This window comes from Xenopus laevis, chromosome 2L (assembly GCF_017654675.1).
Source record: "Xenopus laevis strain J_2021 chromosome 2L, Xenopus_laevis_v10.1, whole genome shotgun sequence".
Lineage (NCBI taxonomy): Eukaryota > Metazoa > Chordata > Amphibia > Anura > Pipidae > Xenopus > Xenopus laevis.
The window spans coordinates 145,073,633-145,094,005 of NC_054373.1; the positions used below are offsets into that span (position 1 = coordinate 145,073,633).

Genomic DNA, 20,373 nt, shown 5'->3' on the forward strand with positions numbered 1-20,373 from the left:
CAGCTCTCATCCAGATAACATTCCAGTAGCCACAAGTTGAAGTTCCTCCTTAAGTACAAGGTATTTGTTAAATCTACTAGTCACAATAGTTGTGCTTCTAATGTCATCATCTCATTAAACTGGGTAGTCCGAACACTGACTTTTGCAATTCCAGCAACAAAGGTTTTGCAAACAGCTTTACCATTACACCCGAGTCAATAGAGTTCACAATTTCAACCTTTTTTAGCGCTTCCTCATTGATTTCAACTGCATGTACCTATTCTTGTAGCTTGAAAAGAGGCTTCCAGTGGATTAAAAAGGAAATACTCTATGTGGGTTTATGTGTACCTGTATCTAAACACAAGAATATTTACATGTGATAACCTTAAAAGATATTAATAGTGAGGTGGAAATTTGACCCAGCCCCAAAATAGAGATCAAAGTATGATATAAATAGGAAGGGGGGCCCATCTCTCCAGATAAGTGATGTGTTTGGAAAGCTTAGCTCTAATGATCAGGGTCCTCTTTACTAATCTGTTCTAAATGTTACCACTACATTGATCTCTCTCATCTCCTAGACTCATTGATCTATCTCATCTCCTAGACTCATTGATCTATCTCATCTCCTTACATCAGAGGCTCCCCATCTCGTCTCAACTCAAATTCACATTACTAACCTTCATATTCAAGAACTTTAACAAAGAAGGCATCCCCTATATCTCAGATCTCATCTCAAAATAGACTCCATCACACAACCTACACTCTGATTCTGACCCTCACCTCTCATCACTTAATCCAATTCCTGACTGCAAGACTTCTCTTGGGCTTCTGCCGGCCTCTGGAACACTCTGCCACAAGGCAGACTCTCTCCTTCTTTACAAATCTTCAAACTCTCCCTAAAGTCCCACCTGTAGACGTATATTCATCGCATCTTGATTGCTCAACCATCAATTTATCACCAGCGATTTTCATCTATATATATATATATATATATATATATATATATATATATATATATATATATATATATATATATATATATATATATATATATATATATATATATATATATATATATATATATATATATATATATATATATATATATATATTGCACAATATAAATAAATAAGGAGGTGCCACAATATTCTGTTTTTCTGTTGAATGGTCAAAAAAAAAGACCTATGCTACTATATTCAGCAGGATGGTGTGTGACAGAGACCGTCTAGTACATTATTTCAAGTGATTTAAAGTACTTTAATAATTTTCTAGTCACTCCAATCTGGGGCAGAAAACCCAAACGCAAGGTCCCTTGTGGCCTGCCTGTTTAACAGTTCTATCTTAGAAATAGGCAAGCTCTGCTGCCATGATTGATGTAATTATCAATTAAAACCTGCTACTTTAAACACTAACCAGAACAGTGACTGTGCTCATACACGGGATTCTGCCATGACATTTCTTTGGCCTTTTGTGATCTAAAACATCAGTGACAGCTAAATGAAGGAACCTGTCACTGTGACACAAGGATGCTAAAGCAATAAGGCTATTAAGCACATAGCAGGGAGGTCATTGTGGATAAGGGTGAGAAAAAGTGGAAAGGGAGAGGTGAAAGCTTAAATGAGGTCAGTGTTATAAAGCAATGAACTGGCAAACATATAAAAAGACCACTTGTAATTAGCTCTTGTTATTTTGAACATACACATTAAAAAAAAAAAAAAAAACACAAAATGTTAATGTAGCAGAAAAAAGCTCAGATGGCACAATCATACATTATGTGCAGGTCTGGACTATGAAAAAGTTTTAGAGGTAATTTAAAATAATATGCATTTTTACACTGTGCAACAATATACTGTAGTGTACAGTACGTATAAATAATACCAGGAACCATGTTAGCAATGAACAAGTTGTTTCTTTAATTTCACATAGTTTAAAAAAAAAAAATCGGTCATTAAAAAACAAGAGGCAGAAAAGTATTATATCATTGAGGAGTTGCAAAAACATGGCAGAAAAACTAAAAGTGTGTATGTGGCTGCTAGACAATGCCAAAGCGTCCTGCTCTTTTCCTCTTCTTTGCCTGGGGATAAAACAAGGAAATATGTGGATTTAAAATAAATGTTAAGAACAGGAAACCTTTGGTGGATGTTGCAAAGTGGAACAACTGGAGCCCAAAAAAGTCTGTCACATTAAGGAACAACATTTGTGGTTACTTTGCACAGAAGTGGTTTGTATGAATGTCTTGCCTAGGTTTGATCCCAGTGCAAAAAGCTTTAATGTTTGACCCATGCCTGTATGGGTTTCCTCTGGCTGCCTCCATTCCTTCCTACACTCTATACACACAGGTATGTTAACTGGCTACTGATAAAATTCCTCAGTGTATTTGGAAGCACTTTTGCTTTTTTTTTTTTTTTTTTTTAAATTTGTGTGTTAAATATATATGCCCATTAATTGTACAGTGTTGCAGAATGTGTTGGTGCTTTATAAATATGGGTCAGCGGTAATATTGATAATAATTTGATAGGAACTTAGGCCCTGCTCCAGTGTTGCTTTCACTCTGATGTGAATGATGCATAATGTTTGTATAGCACTGTGTAATATTGCAGGTGCTATATAAGGACAATTGTCATTAGGGATGCATACAATCCAGGATTTGGTTCGGGATTTGGATTGGCCAAATCCTTCTGCTAGGCAGAACCGAATCCTAATTTGCAAATGCAAATTAGGGTTCGGATTCGGTATTTGGCCGAATCTTTCACAAAGGATTCGGGGGTGCGGCCGATCCAAAAAAGAGGATTCAGTGCATCCCCAATTGTCATTTTGTGGATTCTAGGGTTGTATCCTATATACAGTCAAGGAAGAAACCTGCACCATTCTTTTGAAGAGATACTGACAGCAGAAATTAAACCTTTTTTTACATCAATCATAACATGATTTGTATGCCATTTATAATTTTGCCATAAAACTAATTTAACCAATGCTTTTACATTACCTATCTGATCCCCATGTTCCTTTATGAGGGGGCTGCTATATTTGTGCAGCAGTAGTCCATTAACATTGGAAACACTAACTGACCAGTTAAGAAGGGACAGTCCGGTTTAGGTAACTTTTAAAGGAGAAGGAAAATCATTTTCCACTTGGGGGTGACAAATGTAAAGCACCCCCAAGTGATTGGATTTACTTACCCCGGGCCAGTGATCCTATCAGCAGAAAACTGCACCGGCCCGGGGTTCTTTCAGCGAGCACCATAGAGCGATCCTCTTTCTGTTTCTTCACTTTCTCAGGGTAGACGCAAGCGCGGTAGAATGAAGTGACTTTTTCGCTCCACTGTTTATGCGCAGCCGTGAGAAGAAAGAAGCAGGAAGAGGATCACTCTATGGTGCTCACTGGAATAACCCCAGGCTGGTGAATTTTCTGCCGATAGGAGCACCGGCCTGGGATGTCAGGTAAGTAAATACAATCACTTGGGGTGCCTAAACTTTGATTTTCCTCCTCCTTAATACATTTATAATTTGAAAAGTCGTTTTTTTAATGTCAGTATTACTTTAAAGAAATGGAATGAAGTATGCCACAGAATTGCGCCTTATAATGGCAGGACTTGTAGATTTAAATGAATATATCCAATGAATTTTACATTAAAATGGTGCTAGAAATCTGCACGAGCATCTTCATGAACACACTTGCACAGCACGTGAAATCTCCCCATAAAGGCAGCTGTTGAGAAGTTGAACAAGTTAATACACAGCTGGCAGAGAGCACTTTATGGATACCGCTTCCTGTTCTCATTTCCCTCCGCCCTTTGCAGCCCCAACTAAGGCGCCCTTTGACCCACAATAGGGACTAATTGGCCAGCCTTCCCCCACCTGAGGCTGTTAGAAGGCCCCCGGTCTCTGTGGCATGGAGTTCACACTTCTGACAGAAGCCCTTGCATTTTTGTGCAAGGTAACCACAATCCAGAGGGTCAGGAGTGCATATTTGACCCTACATTCCACAGTTTTACAACCCACTGCATGAGTTACATTAACCACACATAATCCACTTCCAGCTGGGTTTTACTGCACATTTAAAACACCAAACTAGAGCTATTAATGCTACTGATAGGAAAATGGCATTTAAGAAAAAAAATAAAACAAGGACAATGAAAAGCAGAGAAACAGGCGAATAAAAGGCCGACCGCTGGCAAAGCAGCACATTGTTCTACAGAACATCCCCACACTAACTAGGAATGGATTCTGCAGTGCTTGTGAGATTTAACTTGCAGTTTTATTTAGGGGAAGCCGCTACTGGAAGGTATTTACCACTTGAAAAAAAAAAAAAAAAATGTAGAAAAGCCTTCCAGTGAGACTTTAAATGGAAACACTGGGGAGTTCTCGAAAAAAAGAGAAAGAAAGAAAGAAACAAGCTAGTGATTTCACCACTTAGGTATGAGAGGCCAAACAAAAGCAGCAGGTATATTACATCGGATTCATTACTGGCTCTTTCCAAGTACTTCATCTTAAACCCAAAGGGATTTAACACCTTTGCTGCCAAATGGCTGGACCAAATCATTGTGGGCATGGCCTAGAGACAAATCTGCCATTTTTGTCACTAAAGGGGAAATCTAGTAAAACAAAAAAAAAAAAAATAATATATATGTTGCTTCCCTGCTCCTGCTGAATGAACATGTTGCTCTTTGCATTTTTGTAACTGGATATTTTCTTTATTTATTGCAGTATCTGTCCCTGTCTGTAAGCTTTGCAGTTCAAGACATATAACAGTACACAACATCTGTGTCTCCGCTCTAAATGCATTTTTATTATTATTACACATATGTGATCTATTATCTGGAAATGGAGCTGCATAAATGTGGCAAAATTCTGTTTTTTTTGCGTGTAGATAATAGAACCTATACCTGTACTTTAAAGGAGATATATCACCTATTCTCAAAAAACTTTAACTAAATATGGGTATGGGTGCCTAGATTTGCTTTCTATATCTGTTCCATAGCTACTCACCTATATATTAGCATTGCCACTTCTTGTATTTAGCAATAAGATGAAAAAACATGCCCCATTGTCAAGCACCAAATAAAGACAAAAGCATAAGGCATCATATCAGATATTGGCTTGTTAATCCTTTTCTGATGGCAAAATAAGTTGGGACTCTTTACTCAGAAAAGGATTTGATTAAACCAAAGTCAATATTTCGGAAGACAGTTGGCTCCCTGTTTTACAGGACAAAAGATCAGTTTGTGTTTCCTCCCCAGCCCAAACGTGAATGTAATCTTACCTCAATATCATCAGTGACTGTTGCAGAGCTGGTCACTATTCCAAAACGCTCCTTCCTTTTCTTTAGCTTCTCGTCATCTTCATTCTAGTAGGGAAAAGAGAGAGTTCAGCGTCTGGAAGAATGGGGTTTTTTTTTTAGTAGGCAAACTTGGTTTACTAAGATATTCAAATATAGCTTCAAATGTTACAGTTTTTAAAATCATAATTGTTTAACATAGGTCATACACTTGATAGACCAGTTAGCCCACAGCCTATCAAACAACATCATTTAACTAAGGACCCACCATGACTGTACGGACTGACTGTGATTGGGAGGAAGAATAATAATGATAATAATAATAATAATAATAATAATGATATTCAGTTACAGCAGTGTCATATTCTACGTAGGTACTGCCATAATCAGGCTAATCTACATGGCAGATAACTGTGGCAAATGCATAATGAAACTCTTACAGCATTAGAGGGGAAAATATACCAACTCCATCTGTTGAATTAAAATAGTATTCCAAAAAGTTTTGCATGCCACTAAAAGATTCTCTATAAATCAAGAACCACGTAACCAAAGTAAAGAAGCACTGCTGTCTTTTTTTCAATGGAGTACATTTCTTTTTGGAAGACTCTGTAGCTTACAGTCACAGCAAGATAAAGCAATAATGGCTCCACTCCATACCAGGTTGGTTATGCCATGCTATTGCTCTAATCTGCAAACACCAAATAGCCTGCTAAGGTCCCATAATTGTAAGCAGATTCATGGATACCAAGAGCTAGCGCTCAATATGTGGAGAGCAGTGTGCAATACAGTCACCATACAAGATATTCTAAGCACAAACTTCTTCAATAGTTGCATGAAGACATAAATTGCCTCCGATTGTTGTATTTGAAAGACAGCTTCTTGCCTCTTGTATGAATCTCCCAAGCAAACAGGGTCATAGTATAAATCAGAATTAAACAATAAAAAAAAGCCTTCTATTTCAACGGAAAGGAACCATTATGCATAGGGCAAACAAATTACATAAAATCTGCTTCTTTAGAGGTCATAGTAATTTGCATCAAGGATCGGTTTGTCCAAAAATCCACTTAAACTATAAGAGGTGAGAGGGCCCAGTTACTCTGAGGCTCTGGACCAACTGCATGTGATTTTAGCCTTGTGCACACAGCCACACCGGCTTCTTTTCTCAGATATTAATACCTTAAAACAGAAATTTGGCTCAAGGGGATACATTATGCCGGAGCTTTCCCCAATGAATGACTAAAACCAAAAGGGACATAATACATTTACATAATATTACCGATGTAACAGATTCAACATGTTAAATGCCAATAAGTGGGCTTGTTCGTGAAAAATAACCAAATTGGTGAAGGATATGCTATGGGAATAAAATGTTGCCTTGCAATGTGCTTTTCTTGAAGCGTCCTTAACCTGGCAACAATTGGCAACAGAGAAATTGCAACTACTGGAACGGAGGTGCTTGTGCAGTATAGTGATTTTGCAGACCTTACTAAACGGAGCAAGAACTGGCAGGGACACCACATGAAAACACGGACAACATCGACAAAAAGGCAAAGAGCCTATTACTGAAATTACCCTGGGCTGGTGTTTTTTTTTGTTGTTTTTTAAGAGAAGAGGAGTGCCAGCCTGGGGTCCAAGGTTAGCAATTATATTCATTAGAGGGTGCCTAACAAATTGGCCTTCCATTGTTATTTGATGTGTGTGCCACCTAGAAATTATCTTTCCACGCACTTCTTACTTGCTTTTAGGTTTTCTGCACCGATTTTGAGGCAGGGTATGTACAATACCATGGAATTCATTTTTGTTGTTGACTTGCTGCTGAATCGCTTTATAGTGTATTGAAAAACAACAAAAAGTCCCATTCTACATTTTATTATGAAACCTTAATGTATTGAAATTATACATAGTAAGGAGATAATGATTGGGAAAACTCCAGAGTTAAAATCCCAAGTAATTGATAAAACAGATAACTGTTCTGTACAGAGTTTTACACTTATTCCTGCTCAGCTTCTTTTAAAAGCAAAATCAAAAACTTTTTAATCAAGTCTCAATTTGCCATGTAGATATGTATATTTAGTGTAGGCATACCACAAGAATCAGCAATTGGAGTGCTATAGAAACTTCCAGTGCATAAAATAGACAACATAACATACTCATCATTATTAACTATTTTAAATTGACAAATTCCCCGTAAGAAATGTATTCAGGAGAAACATTAACCCCTTAGCTAGTAACTGCTAAATGACAGATGTAAAAGCCCAGAAACTTTGAGCAGCAACAAAGCTGAACAAAACTGACAAGCAATGGCTCTTCGAGTTGTCACTGTGAGAAGGGTTAAAAGAAGGATATGCTCATCATGTTTGTGTTATATTTCATGTGCATGACTGCACCGCTCATAAGTTCCCTCTCCGCCCCCTAGCAAGAGCTCCTAACTGCTCCACTAAATCAACTCTTCAGAAAGATCTAGCCCACTTGACCCCTAGGCCAGCAGGGGTCACAAGGAGGCACACTTACAATGCTCCTCACTCCGTCTTTAGCCTTGTACTGACAGCTTTTGATTCATGGGCTGCTGAAGCCCATCTGAGCTAAATTACCCCTATCCAAAAGCCAGCAGGCCAAGCATTAATCAAACCTCTCCCCCTGAATCCCTCCCTCCTGCTTGTTTTTGCCCTCAGGCCATGCTCAAGTGCACCAACGGGCACCATGCAGCTGCTGGGGACAGTGACCTCCTCGCTTAAGTGTCAGCTGCCTTTTTTTTTTTTTAACGCCTTTTTTCCCCCCTTATTCCACTGCCCAGGATAGTTGATTTTCATGTGAATGCATAAGAGACCCCCTGGCTGCTAAGAATATGATTTGTTCCCTAAAAAACTTTACATGGATTTGGAAGAGGGAAAACAGTGAGCTCATGTGGCTAAAATGATGAACCAAAACAAAGCCGACTCCTCCGCCTTAACCACCACTCGTCCTCCAACACTCAACCTCTCCAGTAGAAACTATATATATTTAATTCACAGCACCTCAGAGCATTCCAAAATGCCAACAAACATGCAGAAAGTAAATGGGTGTTCCAATAAAATTTACATATTTTAATACTTCTTCAAATGCTCATAGGAACAAGAAAAGAAAAATAACAAAATGTTTCAAACTCAATTAACTGCATTCACACAAAGGGGGAAAACATTTTTTTTTCCTTGTTTTGTGACAAAATTAGGCTTTGGATTCGGTTCGGCCTGGCAGAAGGATTCGGCTGAATACAAATCCTGCTAAAAAAAAAAAAAAGCCAGAATCCTGAACTGAATCCTGGATTCCATGCATCCCTACTAAATAAACTTGTAATTTCCCTTCGTCTTTGCCTCCATGAAAACATCTCCGACCAGACCCTCAAAATAATGAGTTGTCTGAAACATTAAATCCCATTAAAGGCTATAGGTAACTCCCTCCCCTCCAGAGAGGATTTGATCAATATCAGTCCAGCTGAAGAGCAGAGACTATTTCCCAACAGATTGATCAAAATGATATCCATTTACAATGATTAATTCTGAATTGTGTGAATTTCAATCAATTTTCATAGAGTGATTTTCTATAGTAAATCCCAAAATCTTACTTTTTGATGAATTGATTCTGATTGATCCCTGATCACCGAAGCTGTTCAAATGCAAACCATGTTATTTTGCCAAATGTATTGCTATCAAAGTTAAAAAATATGAAACTGGCAATAGGCTGCTAATGTTCTAAACAAGCTTGGGATCTCCATTCAGCAGGACCCTGAAATTGGAATGCATCACGGTGTATACATTGGTATCGTCACCGGTGTTTTGTTTCATTGTTCTTCATTGTGTCATGCCATGGAGCTGGTACTTTATAGATTTAGAAAAGGTACACATAAGCAAAAGGTTTTCTGCAATTAAATGCTGAACAGGTGCAGGGATTTGCCATTCAAATTCACTAGTCAATACTGCTCTCAAAATATATCATTCAGCCCCTTTTTTCTTTTTCGGTGATTTAATCCATCCCTTTGCAATACATCACACAAAGGCTGCTGTGTAGGCAAAAGAGGGACATTCTTTCACCTTATAAACATTCCCAGTAGCTACTACACACAATTTGCACTCCAACCTGCCTTAATACAAAAGGCTTATGTAGTTCCAGTATCTGATGACGGCCTCTGAGGGCAGAGATCATTTAGCAGGTGGAGGACCAAAGGCAAATGTTGGCCTATTGAAGATGGCTTAAGGCTAATGGTAGCATCATACAGTGCAACACGTTCTACAATTTTACAAGTTGTAAGCATTAATAGAACTATTTGAGCCAAGCTACTAAAATCTACCTTTATTGGCTAACTAATATAATCACAGCAAGCTTTCAGAACATTTTAGTTCATTGGAGGTTTCCAAAATACGAAAGGCCAGGCTTTAAAAGGGGTGGTTCACCTTTACATTAACTTTTAGTATGTTATAGAACCAATTATAAGCAACTTTTCAATTTGACTTCATTGTTTATTTTTAATCATTTGCTTTCTTCTTCGGACTCTCTCAAGCTTTCAAATAGGGGTCACTGACCCCTCCTAAAAAACAAATGCTCTGTAATTCTACACATTTATTGTTATCACTAATTTTTTTATAACTCATCTTTTTTATTCAGGCCCTCTCCTACTCATAATCCAGTCTCTTCTTTAAATCAATGCATGGTTGCTGGGGTAATTAGGACCCCAGCAACCAGACTGCCGAAATAAACTAGAGAGCTGCTGGATAAGCAGCTAAATAACTCGAAAACGATAAATAAAAAAATCTCTATACCATACTAAACGTTAACTCAAAGGTGAACAGCCCCTTTAAAAGAATTGTTCAGTCTAAATAGGCTGTGCAAAATAAAAAATGGGACCAGTTATCCAGAATGCTTGGGACCTGCGGTTTTCTGGATAACGGATCTTTGCGTAATTTGGGTCTTCATGCCTTAAGTCTACTAGAAATTCATTTAAACATTAAATAAACCAAATAGGCTGGTTTTGCTTCCAATAAGCATTAATGATATCTTAGTTTGGATCAAGTACAAGCTACTGTTTTATTATTACGGAGAAAAAGGAAATCATTTTTAAAAATTTGGATTATTTGGATAAAATGGAGTCTATGGGACACAGCCATTACGTAATTCGGAGCTTTCTGGATATCGGGTTTCCGGGATAAGGGATCCTTTACCTGTATAGTTACCCAAAAATATAATCTAAGGTTGGAGTGAGCGGATGTCTAACATCATAGCCAGAATACTACTTCCTGGTTTATAGCTCTCAGATAGGTTACCAGTCAGTAACCAATCAGTGACTTATATTTACATTTATAGTCAGTCCACCTTCAAGTCACTAAGAGTTAGAGAGATGGAAAGAAGGAAGTGGTGTTTGGGCTATTATGTTAGACATCCGCTCACTCCAGCCTTTATACATTACATTTTTGATTAATTATATTAGAAAGATTTAATTTTGCACAGCCCATTTATCCAGTTTTTATTGGTCTGTTCCTTTAAGTCTACTACAGAACATTTAAACATTGGAAAAAAAGCATCAACATTCCCCATCACCATCTAGTACAGGCTGCTTCATTAGAGAGAAAACAGCAAGCCAGTCAAAAATAAATGCCTTGTTTGAAACTGGAAGGAGTCTCCAGTATTCAGAGAATTCTGGATAATAGACTCAATATATGCAATAGGGCTAGTCAATTGACTAAATAGGCAACATGACATACTAAAAGGTAAAATTGGGCCTTTTTAAAGAGAATACATCAGGCTCGCTTACAACAAAGACAAATGTGTAAAAACTACAACGCAGTTTATCAAAATGACAATGGAATGGAAATAATCACCTACATATGGGTAGGTTTATGTTCAGAGAAAGCCAAGGAAATAGTACATAGCTTTATATAAAATAAATGAGTATGGGCCCTCTTAATATACATTATAATCAATGACTGTCTTATGGAATAGATGACTCAAAATGCTGTTTTATATTCTCTTCATTTTCAACTCATTCTGGCATGATTCGATTTTTCTTTACAAAAAAAAAAAAAAAAAAAAAAAAAAAAAAAAAGGTTTAATCCATTGCCACTGACTAAATACCTTTTTACAACAATACCACATATACAGTACATTTCAGGGGGGAACATTCATCAAGACACACAGACGGATGTTACATTTCACAGGATTGTACGAAAAACATAAAATCTGTTCCTGTGTATTTTAGGGAAGCGTACAGCTACAAATAAAAAGACTCAACTTTGTTTTACAGAAGATACTATACACTGATGCTTAAAGGTTTTTTTGTTGGTGGAGCTATAATTTTTGGCTTTTATACTGCCCAATACCTGTCCAAACACTATAAAGGAACGCTATCGCTATTATAATAATTTGGCTAGAAATGCTACACCTTGTGTCTTGAACTTTTGTACCAACCACAGTCCACCACAGCTCCTTAGAAAATCTAATATACCTTCAGTAGCTCCCCTCTTCTGCCCTGTTGATTCATGGGTAAGCACTGAGCTGCTGTCAGTTACCTAAGCTTAGGGGCTGACTCACAATATACAGACACAATATAAATTGCATCAATCAAGGCTCATAGTTACTTATTCCGATTCGCATTACATGGCATCCTAGTATATTCTGCAACAGTCCTGAAATATCAGCTTGGCAAATCTAACTTCCCTTTAATCTAAATCTTTAGTCTTGGATTTCCCCAAAGGCAAGCAGCCCAGGGCAAACCCCACAAAAATGTCACTGTAAACTTTGAGCCAAATTATAGTTTAAAACATTACAGAGAAGGACTACATGCTAATATCATTCTTGTATAAAAAGCTTTATTTATAATACACAATACCCATATGAAGACCTTGAAGGACTGTACATTAGGCAACAAAAATAAGTAATAAGAATGACTGCAAAAAAAATCCCAAAATTGGTCATTATGGTTACTCTTTAACAGGGACATTTATTTTTACGATATACTAATTCAAATGCATTATTACTCTAGTCTTGGGTCATGAGGTGCATGTTAGATTTAATCAGGGTCCTATTTACAAAAGAACATTGGTTTACACTATGGCTTTTGTGAAGAGAATGGTCTCTGAAATGTAAGGCTTTGGGCCATCCCTATACAAAAACAGGCAGTGCATCAAATGCCAGATGCATGCAAAAAAAATAAGTCAGTTTAAATTAAAAATGAAGACCGTCAAGACAAGATAATAAAAACATGTTTAAAATATCAAGTTAGGGTTCTCTACTAACATCCGTCAAAAATATCACTTTTCAACAATTTGTACTTGAAGGATGAAGTTCAACGTTATGAAACATAGATTGATCACCAGAACTGCAATAAATCACTATAGTATTAAAGTGTGCAATCAAAAGAGAATTCCTGGGGTAACATTGCTTAATTTGCTTGGCTAATGAAAATAAACTCATAACTGGCAATATCCCAGCCTCCGCAGCAGGTAACGAACAGAGATGTGAAAATGTACTTCTGTAGAAACAGAGAACGCCATACTGGACTTCTTGGTATAGAGGAAAAGGCAAGATGGGGGAACAAGGTTTTGCAGTAAGCTGTTCTTGTTGGAGAAAAGAGGCAGCAGAGCGTGGGGTGAGAGAAATTTGAAAGACACATTAGTCCTTGTGATGAAAGCAGCAGGGTTGACCAGCCGACCGAAAGCTGTCTTTGTTGGTGGGGTGGAAAATTTGCATTTATATAAAATTACTTTCCATCCAACTAGATTGACAGAACATGTATTTCTTATGTTCAGCTGTACTGTGACCAAACGCCTGTACCTAATACTTTGTTTGAAGACTAAAGACCGAATCTAAACTACTCGACGTGGCCACAAACATAAAGAAGGAACCACCGATGACATATAATAGAGAACAGTTAAAAAATACATTTGTGTTCAAATGGGCAGCACCCAACACAACATTATTTAGCATAGCCCTGCCAAAATAATGTAGCAAATTCCTATTTAATACAGAAATCAGATATACAAATCACATGCCAATTTACCCTTTATATATACTAGATAGGTACTAATTTATAATATGAAAAGGTAAACGGATCTCTACGAACGAGCAAGACAAAGCAATTCTATGCAATTAAGAACTATACGGATTTGTTTCTGCAGATTTTACATTAGATAGGCTGGTGTACATATAATTGCGATGTGTAGCGTATGGCCAAATTCCTTCCTCAGTACCTTACAAGTAAAGAAGGAAAAATTAAAGGTTTACAATTGATAGACAACAAGCAGAAAATACTTTCCAACTTGGTCACTGTAGCTGTAGTGACTTTACAGCCCAATGCATTACGATGCATACGGTCTATCGTGTTAATATTCTGGAACATGGAAGACGCAGCACAGTTCACCTCAGTTGCTCTTTCCATTTGATATGCAGCATGCGTGGCTGCTCCAGAAATGAATTGTTCCATGTCCTGCGTTGCATATGCAAGGAGACATGCCATAACATATTTTATGACAAGATAAATTCGCTTTGGTGTAGCTTGGTAATGGGAAGCGGATACAAAAATCCCACATCGGTAGCAGGGTGATGAAAACTTTGCACTTCTATCTTTATCTATATTCCACACTACTAGGCACGGACATGCAAGAATTGGTGGCTCAAGAAAGGGCTGAATGGCTCACCAGAACGCTCATTAAACCATAATAGGAGAGGGAGGATAGGTTTGGGCAGAGAAGATAAGATGTATGTGTGTTCGCAACAAAAGACAATTTTTGTTTCACAGCAGGGATAAATAAAGAAGAACCAGGTGACCCCTCGGAGGGAGGTCAGCTTACCCCATTTCTCCTTGGGAGGGGTAAGAGAGGAGAATAAGGACAAGGAAGGAAGCTGAAGTCAAACAATTTAACCCCTTATCCATTAAATACACAAATCACAAAACTGCAGTTCTCTGGCTTGTGTTAAAAGAACGGCATCATCTGCAAAACACAGATCTAGACATACATCCCAACATACATGGCATTTGCTTTGAAATGGCAACTTAAAATACTGCCAAAAGTATGAGTGATCTCAGCAACATCATATATCCAGGGGGAAAAAAAAAAAAACACTGTTGATTGAAGAACAGTAAAGCAGATTGTTTAGATGGCAAACTATAGAACTGCACTGGATTCACTTATTTTCTGAATCCAGTCATTATGTTATAAGGGAAAACAGCAGCAGAAACAGAATTCCTCTCAGCATTGTTCTCAGAGAAGCAGTTCACCTAGTCAGTGGCAAGGTCACAAGCATTTTAGGAAGCCACGTACCTCTGGCAACATGAATAGTTACATCTTTCCCCACCTTTATGGACAGATTTGTCAAATATAAATTATGGGTACTGCATAAAGTCACCAAATAGGTGGCACTCTGGGTACAAAAATACCCACACGTTTCGGGAGACGTTCCCTTAAAGCCTATGATTAGGGTTGCCACCTGGCCGGTAAAAATTATGCTTGATGCCAATGTTATTTATAGGTAAAAACCATAAAAATATAGGAAAAGGTGGCAACCCTTCCTATGATTAAGGGAGGGCCTCCCTAAACCAGTCAGGCCTATCTGATCAGCAGCCTGCTGCAAAAAATTTGTATCTTGTACCCAGAGTGCCACCTATTTGGTGACTTTATACCAGGAGTGTCCATGCTAATGCAAGGTCTACTTTAAGTGATGATGTCCCTTTAGGATCTACACCCATAAAAGCAGTTAGCATTCTGTTCCATGGAAAATATTACTTAAATATTGATTTATGAGAAAATGTATATTGCTATATTTAATAACTTTATCTTATGTAACCCTAATATAAATATCTGAATGAAAAAGGAGGGCGACTTAGACAAGATGTTTGTGGACAGTGTTTTGAGATCTACTTATCATCAGCTAAAGTTCTACTGGTAGTTCCCAATTACCTTTTGGGCACCCCTTCTTTATACAGTGGGGAAGTGGTTGGCTGAGCACTGAGGAACGTACAGGACAGGAGCAGCTTGAAGGGGAGTCGAGCTGGGAGAGAGCTTGGACTGGTAAGTAAATGTTTCAGTGTGCACGATAAATTATAGGTAGACTTGCCTTTTACCTTTTAATTATTAGGTCCACCAATTTCAGAACTTTGCTTACAATAAAAACATCCAGAAACCATGAAGGCAGCACATTCCTAACAAAATAAAAGGTTGCTAGTATCCCTAATAGGCAATCAGGAGAGCTAAGTATGTCATGTACAACAGTGAAGATCTTTAGAATTCATCTACAGAGTGCACTGAGCGGAGAAAATGGGATACCAAATAATTAAAAAAAAAAAAAAAAAAAAGTGGTAAGGACAAATTAGCACAAACATTCATTGGCATAAAAAATGTCACAACCAGTGATTCTGTAAGTATTTTAATTGACATACATGGAGTATGAGGCTGCTATGACGTGTGTGAAATCAGTGAAGTACGTTGTTTGGCAATGTATAATTAAAATATGAAATAGGTGTTCATTCACCCTGAAAGTGGAACAGCACTTTCTCCCCACCTCACCAAATGTCTAAATCTAATTGTTTTGTATACACTCTTTATCCCGGTAGGAAGGCTGACCTCTGCCTTTAGCCCTTTACTAAAAACGTCATCAAATATTTTGCCTGCCAGATCGTGCAGGCTAATCTGTCACAACGAGTGACCACAATTCTACAGGGACCATATTTTCAATATACCCTCAATTAAAGGAGAAGGAAAGCTAAGGAGGCATTTTATTGCCAATAGATTAGCTGCAATAGTGCAAGCTAGAATGTTTTACCATACCTGAGTAAAAAGCTCTAGATTGATTGTTTAGGATAGAAGCTGCAGTATTAACACGGTGTGACATCACTTCCTGCCTGAGTCTCTCCCTGCTCTGGGCTCAGATTACAGCAGAATAGGGAGGGACGGGGGGGGGGGGGAAGAGGAGCAAACTGAGCATGCTCTTGCCCAGGGCAAGGAGGTTTAAGCTGAAGGCAGGAAGTCTGATACAGAAGCCCATATGTACACAATAGAAGGAAAGAAATGCTGTGTTTCTTTTGACAGGGGACTCAGAGTAGCATTACTTTGGGGATTTACTGGAATGTTTAGATGGACCTTTCTGATAAGGCTTACTTACTTTTAACCTTTCCTTTAAGAGAAAAAGAGAGAAAATTAGATGATTTAGAGTTGTACATGTTACAAATATCAATGCAAAGGGTACAGTTGATATGTGGGCCTCAGAGGTCACTGGGCAGGTAGGTACAAAGTAATTAAAGTAACATTTTAGGTAACAATGTTTCAACCGTAATTTAGTACAAAGACTAGTAGTAGTATACACTTTCTGAACAATAAAACGACATGTCATATTTCAAATATATAAATTGAAGGTCATGGATCAATGGCAATAAAAACACTGGATTGCCTGTACAGATGGTTTGAAGCATTAAAGGAGACATATCGGATAAATAACAAAAATCCTAATTTTGTAGGCAATTATACAGGCGTGGATTTGTGGAAAGGCCACCATGGCCCGGGCCTAGGGTGGCAGGATTTTATGGGGCGGCATGCGGCTCAACCACACCCACATTGGTTCAGAAACACTGGGGATGCGCAGGAGATACAATTGTTTTTAAAATCTCCTGTCCGCCAATCCACATTTTCCCAAATAAAAGGGAGGGGATGGGGGTGATGAACGTCATCAGGCCTAGGGGTGCTCGCTATGTAAATCCGGCCCTGCAATTATAAGTAATATATGGGGTTACTTTTACATGGTGCTAAAAATGAATATCTTTAAAAATCACCCTTTATGGGAGCTCCCTTAAGATGTTCACTGGTCCCTGTCTGAGTTTCAAATGAGGGGTTTAAGCACAATACCTTTTAATAAATTTGCCCACAAAACATAGCTTAAAATAATTGATATCAGTTAGGGTTATAAAAAAAAAAAAAAAAAATTACATTTGTTCCCCAACAAAACAGTTTGGCTATAATATAATTATTATTTAGCTTTTCTATGAATGGATCCATACACTTTTAGGAATAAACCGAGACAAAACACACAAGTCTGTTGATGTTTCTAAAAGACTGCAAGGATATGCCTACCTTCAGCAGTGAGCGCAGAGCACCTGGGCCTGGTAAACTACTTTGACAACATAATGGGAAATACCTGCAAACTTGCTAAGTATTCCTTCTGGGCACATCTTAAAACAAGTGTTAGATGTTGCATTGAAGGTGTTATAAGGATGACTGGTTTTACTTTAGTTCAATTCAAACATACTTTTCCAAGTGACACTTTAATAGCTCACTAATTTCTCAAAGGAGACCTTCTGTCAGCATGCGGTACAACAAAAGGCATTCAGAAGGATATGCCGGAATACAATGTCCCATGTAAACTCTAGAAGAGCTTACAAAAAACTGAGAAAGGGCGCAAGTGGTACTATAAAAGGAGCCAAAGGGGATGCTTACATTTATTAAAAAAGGAGCAATAACCTCCCTAGCAAGGAGGTGTCAATTTGCCCTGCAAACTGCAAGACAAAGGCAGTTAAGGACCCTCATAAATGCAGCTTATTGCAGGCTAACACCTTGGTGTGACATTTACTTTGCCTGATATGGCCTTGCTTCAAGCAGCGATTGGATAGGAGGCATGGCGGATATGCGCACACCTGCAAGGGTCACATAAAGAAACACGTTACTAGGTAACAGTGTAAGGCCATGCATTCTTTGTTCAGTGGGAGAAAGAGGAGGAAAACATATAAAAGGTATTCTCTGTTCCAGCTGGCAGGCAACCCTACATAAACTGGCAGAAAGTCTTTGAGTCCTTCAGATTGCCTGAAAAGTCAAAATGTAACTACGACCTTGCATATTAACACATAAAAACAAACTATTTTATATTATTATCACTAGGAAAGTGTTACAAAAACAGTCTGTGGATCCTTATTTTATTTAGGAGCTCTGTATTCTTTAACATCATCAGGGCTGCTCAACTAGAAGCCCAAGGACTGGATGCATCCCTTTGAGTAGCCCAAAAAGTTGGAAAAAAAATTGGAAAGCACTGACTTACAATGGTAGTACTGGGGTCCAGGGTTTGATTTCAATCACTTAGTCGGTTAGTGGGGGCTCCCTGGAAAAGAATGTGCTAGTATTGATCTAATTGTTCCTATCATGATGTGCCGATTTTAATGGATCAATAAAGTTTTGGATTTTTATTAATACTTTTGACTCCATTCCTGTGGTGCTCCGTGTTTCTACATACAAGTTTAATTTCAATCATGCAAGAAATGTGTAGGTCCCCCCACAAATCTTTGTGGGTTACCCCTGGGTATTGTGTTTTCCTCTAATAGAACAAAAACCAAGGTTGGCTCCTGATGAAATTGACCTTCATGTTCATGGTTGGTATAGTGTAAGCTCCACTAGGGCAGGGACTGCAATTTTGTAAATGGATATGTAACCTGAATATAAATAGAAGAATCACAAATATTAAAACAGAGGAAGGTGGTTAAAGAGATTTGAAGGTTTTAACAGGTGATTGATGCAGGTTATTAACTGGGAGCAAGGCACATCCACCTTTCTGTTATACAGACTTTATTATTGAATTACCAGTCCCTGGAACTTTCTTACTTTACTTTAACCTGCAAACACTAAACTGACCTATAATTAATTTTGATTTGCTGGCCTTGCCATCCAGTAAGGTGAAGAAAACTATCCATGGAAAGGGACACCCTTATTGTTTGTTTTTTTTAATATGGATTTTAAATTACGATGGTAAGGAAAAACAGAGTTGCAACAATCTTTTTTAACTAAAAATACCAAAGTATCATTTTAGGTAACAAACATGTTTCAACCATTAATTTAGTACAAAGACTACAAAAAATATTTTCAAATGCGTGCAAATACCCTAAATGTAGCGTATAAGCTCTTATTATTCAAAAATTGACAGAACAGCACCCTCTATCTGTGTTGAGAATTACTCACACTGGAGGCACTGCAATGTTTTACGTATCTATGGATTTTTTTTTTTATAACCGTCCTTATGTTACATTGAATTACATTAATACAGAGACAATTATCAGCCATGAATATCAGTCACTGTATATTTAAACAAAGAAAGCATATGTCTGGTCTGTATGGGCTGATATATAAAAAGATCGAATGATGTACAATCTCTGTAACAACATGTGTGTAAGTTTAACACCAGTATGAACCTTGTTTCAGGAAGATTAAGAACTATCACTTGTAGAACTTGAAATGAGTCCATTACCATCTGTGGGGAAATAATTTTATTAAAGCCCATTGAGAACCCCAATTCTAACTATTTTGTGATACAGGTCTTAGCTCCTGCTGCACATTGCAGTAAAAATCACAAACCACAAAAAGAAATGCAATGCAAAAAACTTCAAGGGAAGTCTCAGGCATGTCTTACCTTTTTGGAGACAGGAGACACGCTAAGACCAAACCTTTGTGCTCGTTCCTTCAACTTATCCATACTAACCTGCAATTGAAAACAAATTCTGGGTGTTAGCTGATTCCACAAAGCTTAGCAAAAACATTGAGCCTTTAAGGTGTTATTTCTGGACAGGGCCGGGCCAAGGGTTAGGCAACCGCCTAGGGCGCAATCACTGGGGGGTGCACTTCTCAGGGGAAACATTTTTCTTTAATTTTTTACTATTCACTTCACTTGGCAGATGATGGCCTTTATTAAAAACATTATTTTATAAAAATTGCATGCCACAAACCCCCTCTGGGGTTTGTTTTAGCCTGGCAAAATTGTGAAAGGCTATGCGCTCCCCCATCCTGGAGTGCGAGTTGGCTCCTTTCATGCTTGCTGATGTTGGCGCACTGACGCGAGACGTCACATCAGCCAGGTCAAACGTTGGAGCGTTGGGCAGCCGCAGAGAGGATCTGGGGTACATGGGGCAGTGTGATGGCTGCTGGCACAGGTATATGGGGGCAGTGTGATGGCTGCTGGCACAGGTATATGGGGGCAGTGTGATGGCTACCATTGATTTGAATCTGATCAGCCTGTGTGGGCTCACATACAGCGAAGCTGAAACGGAGGTCAGCCCTGAGATGCTTGCTTTTGCGTATTTGGGCTGACCTCAGCTTCAGATCCGCTGTGTCTGAGCACACCTAGGCT

General features: G+C 38.2%; 1 protein-coding gene across 7 annotated transcripts in view; it reads right to left on the bottom strand.

The window, feature by feature from the left end:
* Positions 1–1,868: 1,868 nt before the first annotated feature.
* sarnp.L (SAP domain containing ribonucleoprotein L homeolog) overlaps positions 1,869–20,373 on the bottom strand; it is a 39,693-nt gene continuing 21,188 nt past the window's right edge. For 4 of the 7 annotated variants that reach the window (XM_018245257.2, XM_018245253.2, XM_041581064.1 and 1 more), the window contains 4 exons: positions 19,660–19,728; positions 16,381–16,392; positions 5,242–5,325; positions 1,869–2,053 (listed from right to left, as the gene is read on the bottom strand). In XM_018245257.2, the coding sequence (XP_018100746.1) occupies positions 2,012–2,053; positions 5,242–5,325; positions 16,381–16,392; positions 19,660–19,728 (207 nt within the window). In that variant the 3' untranslated portion in view covers positions 1,869–2,011. 7 annotated transcript variants of the gene reach the window in all.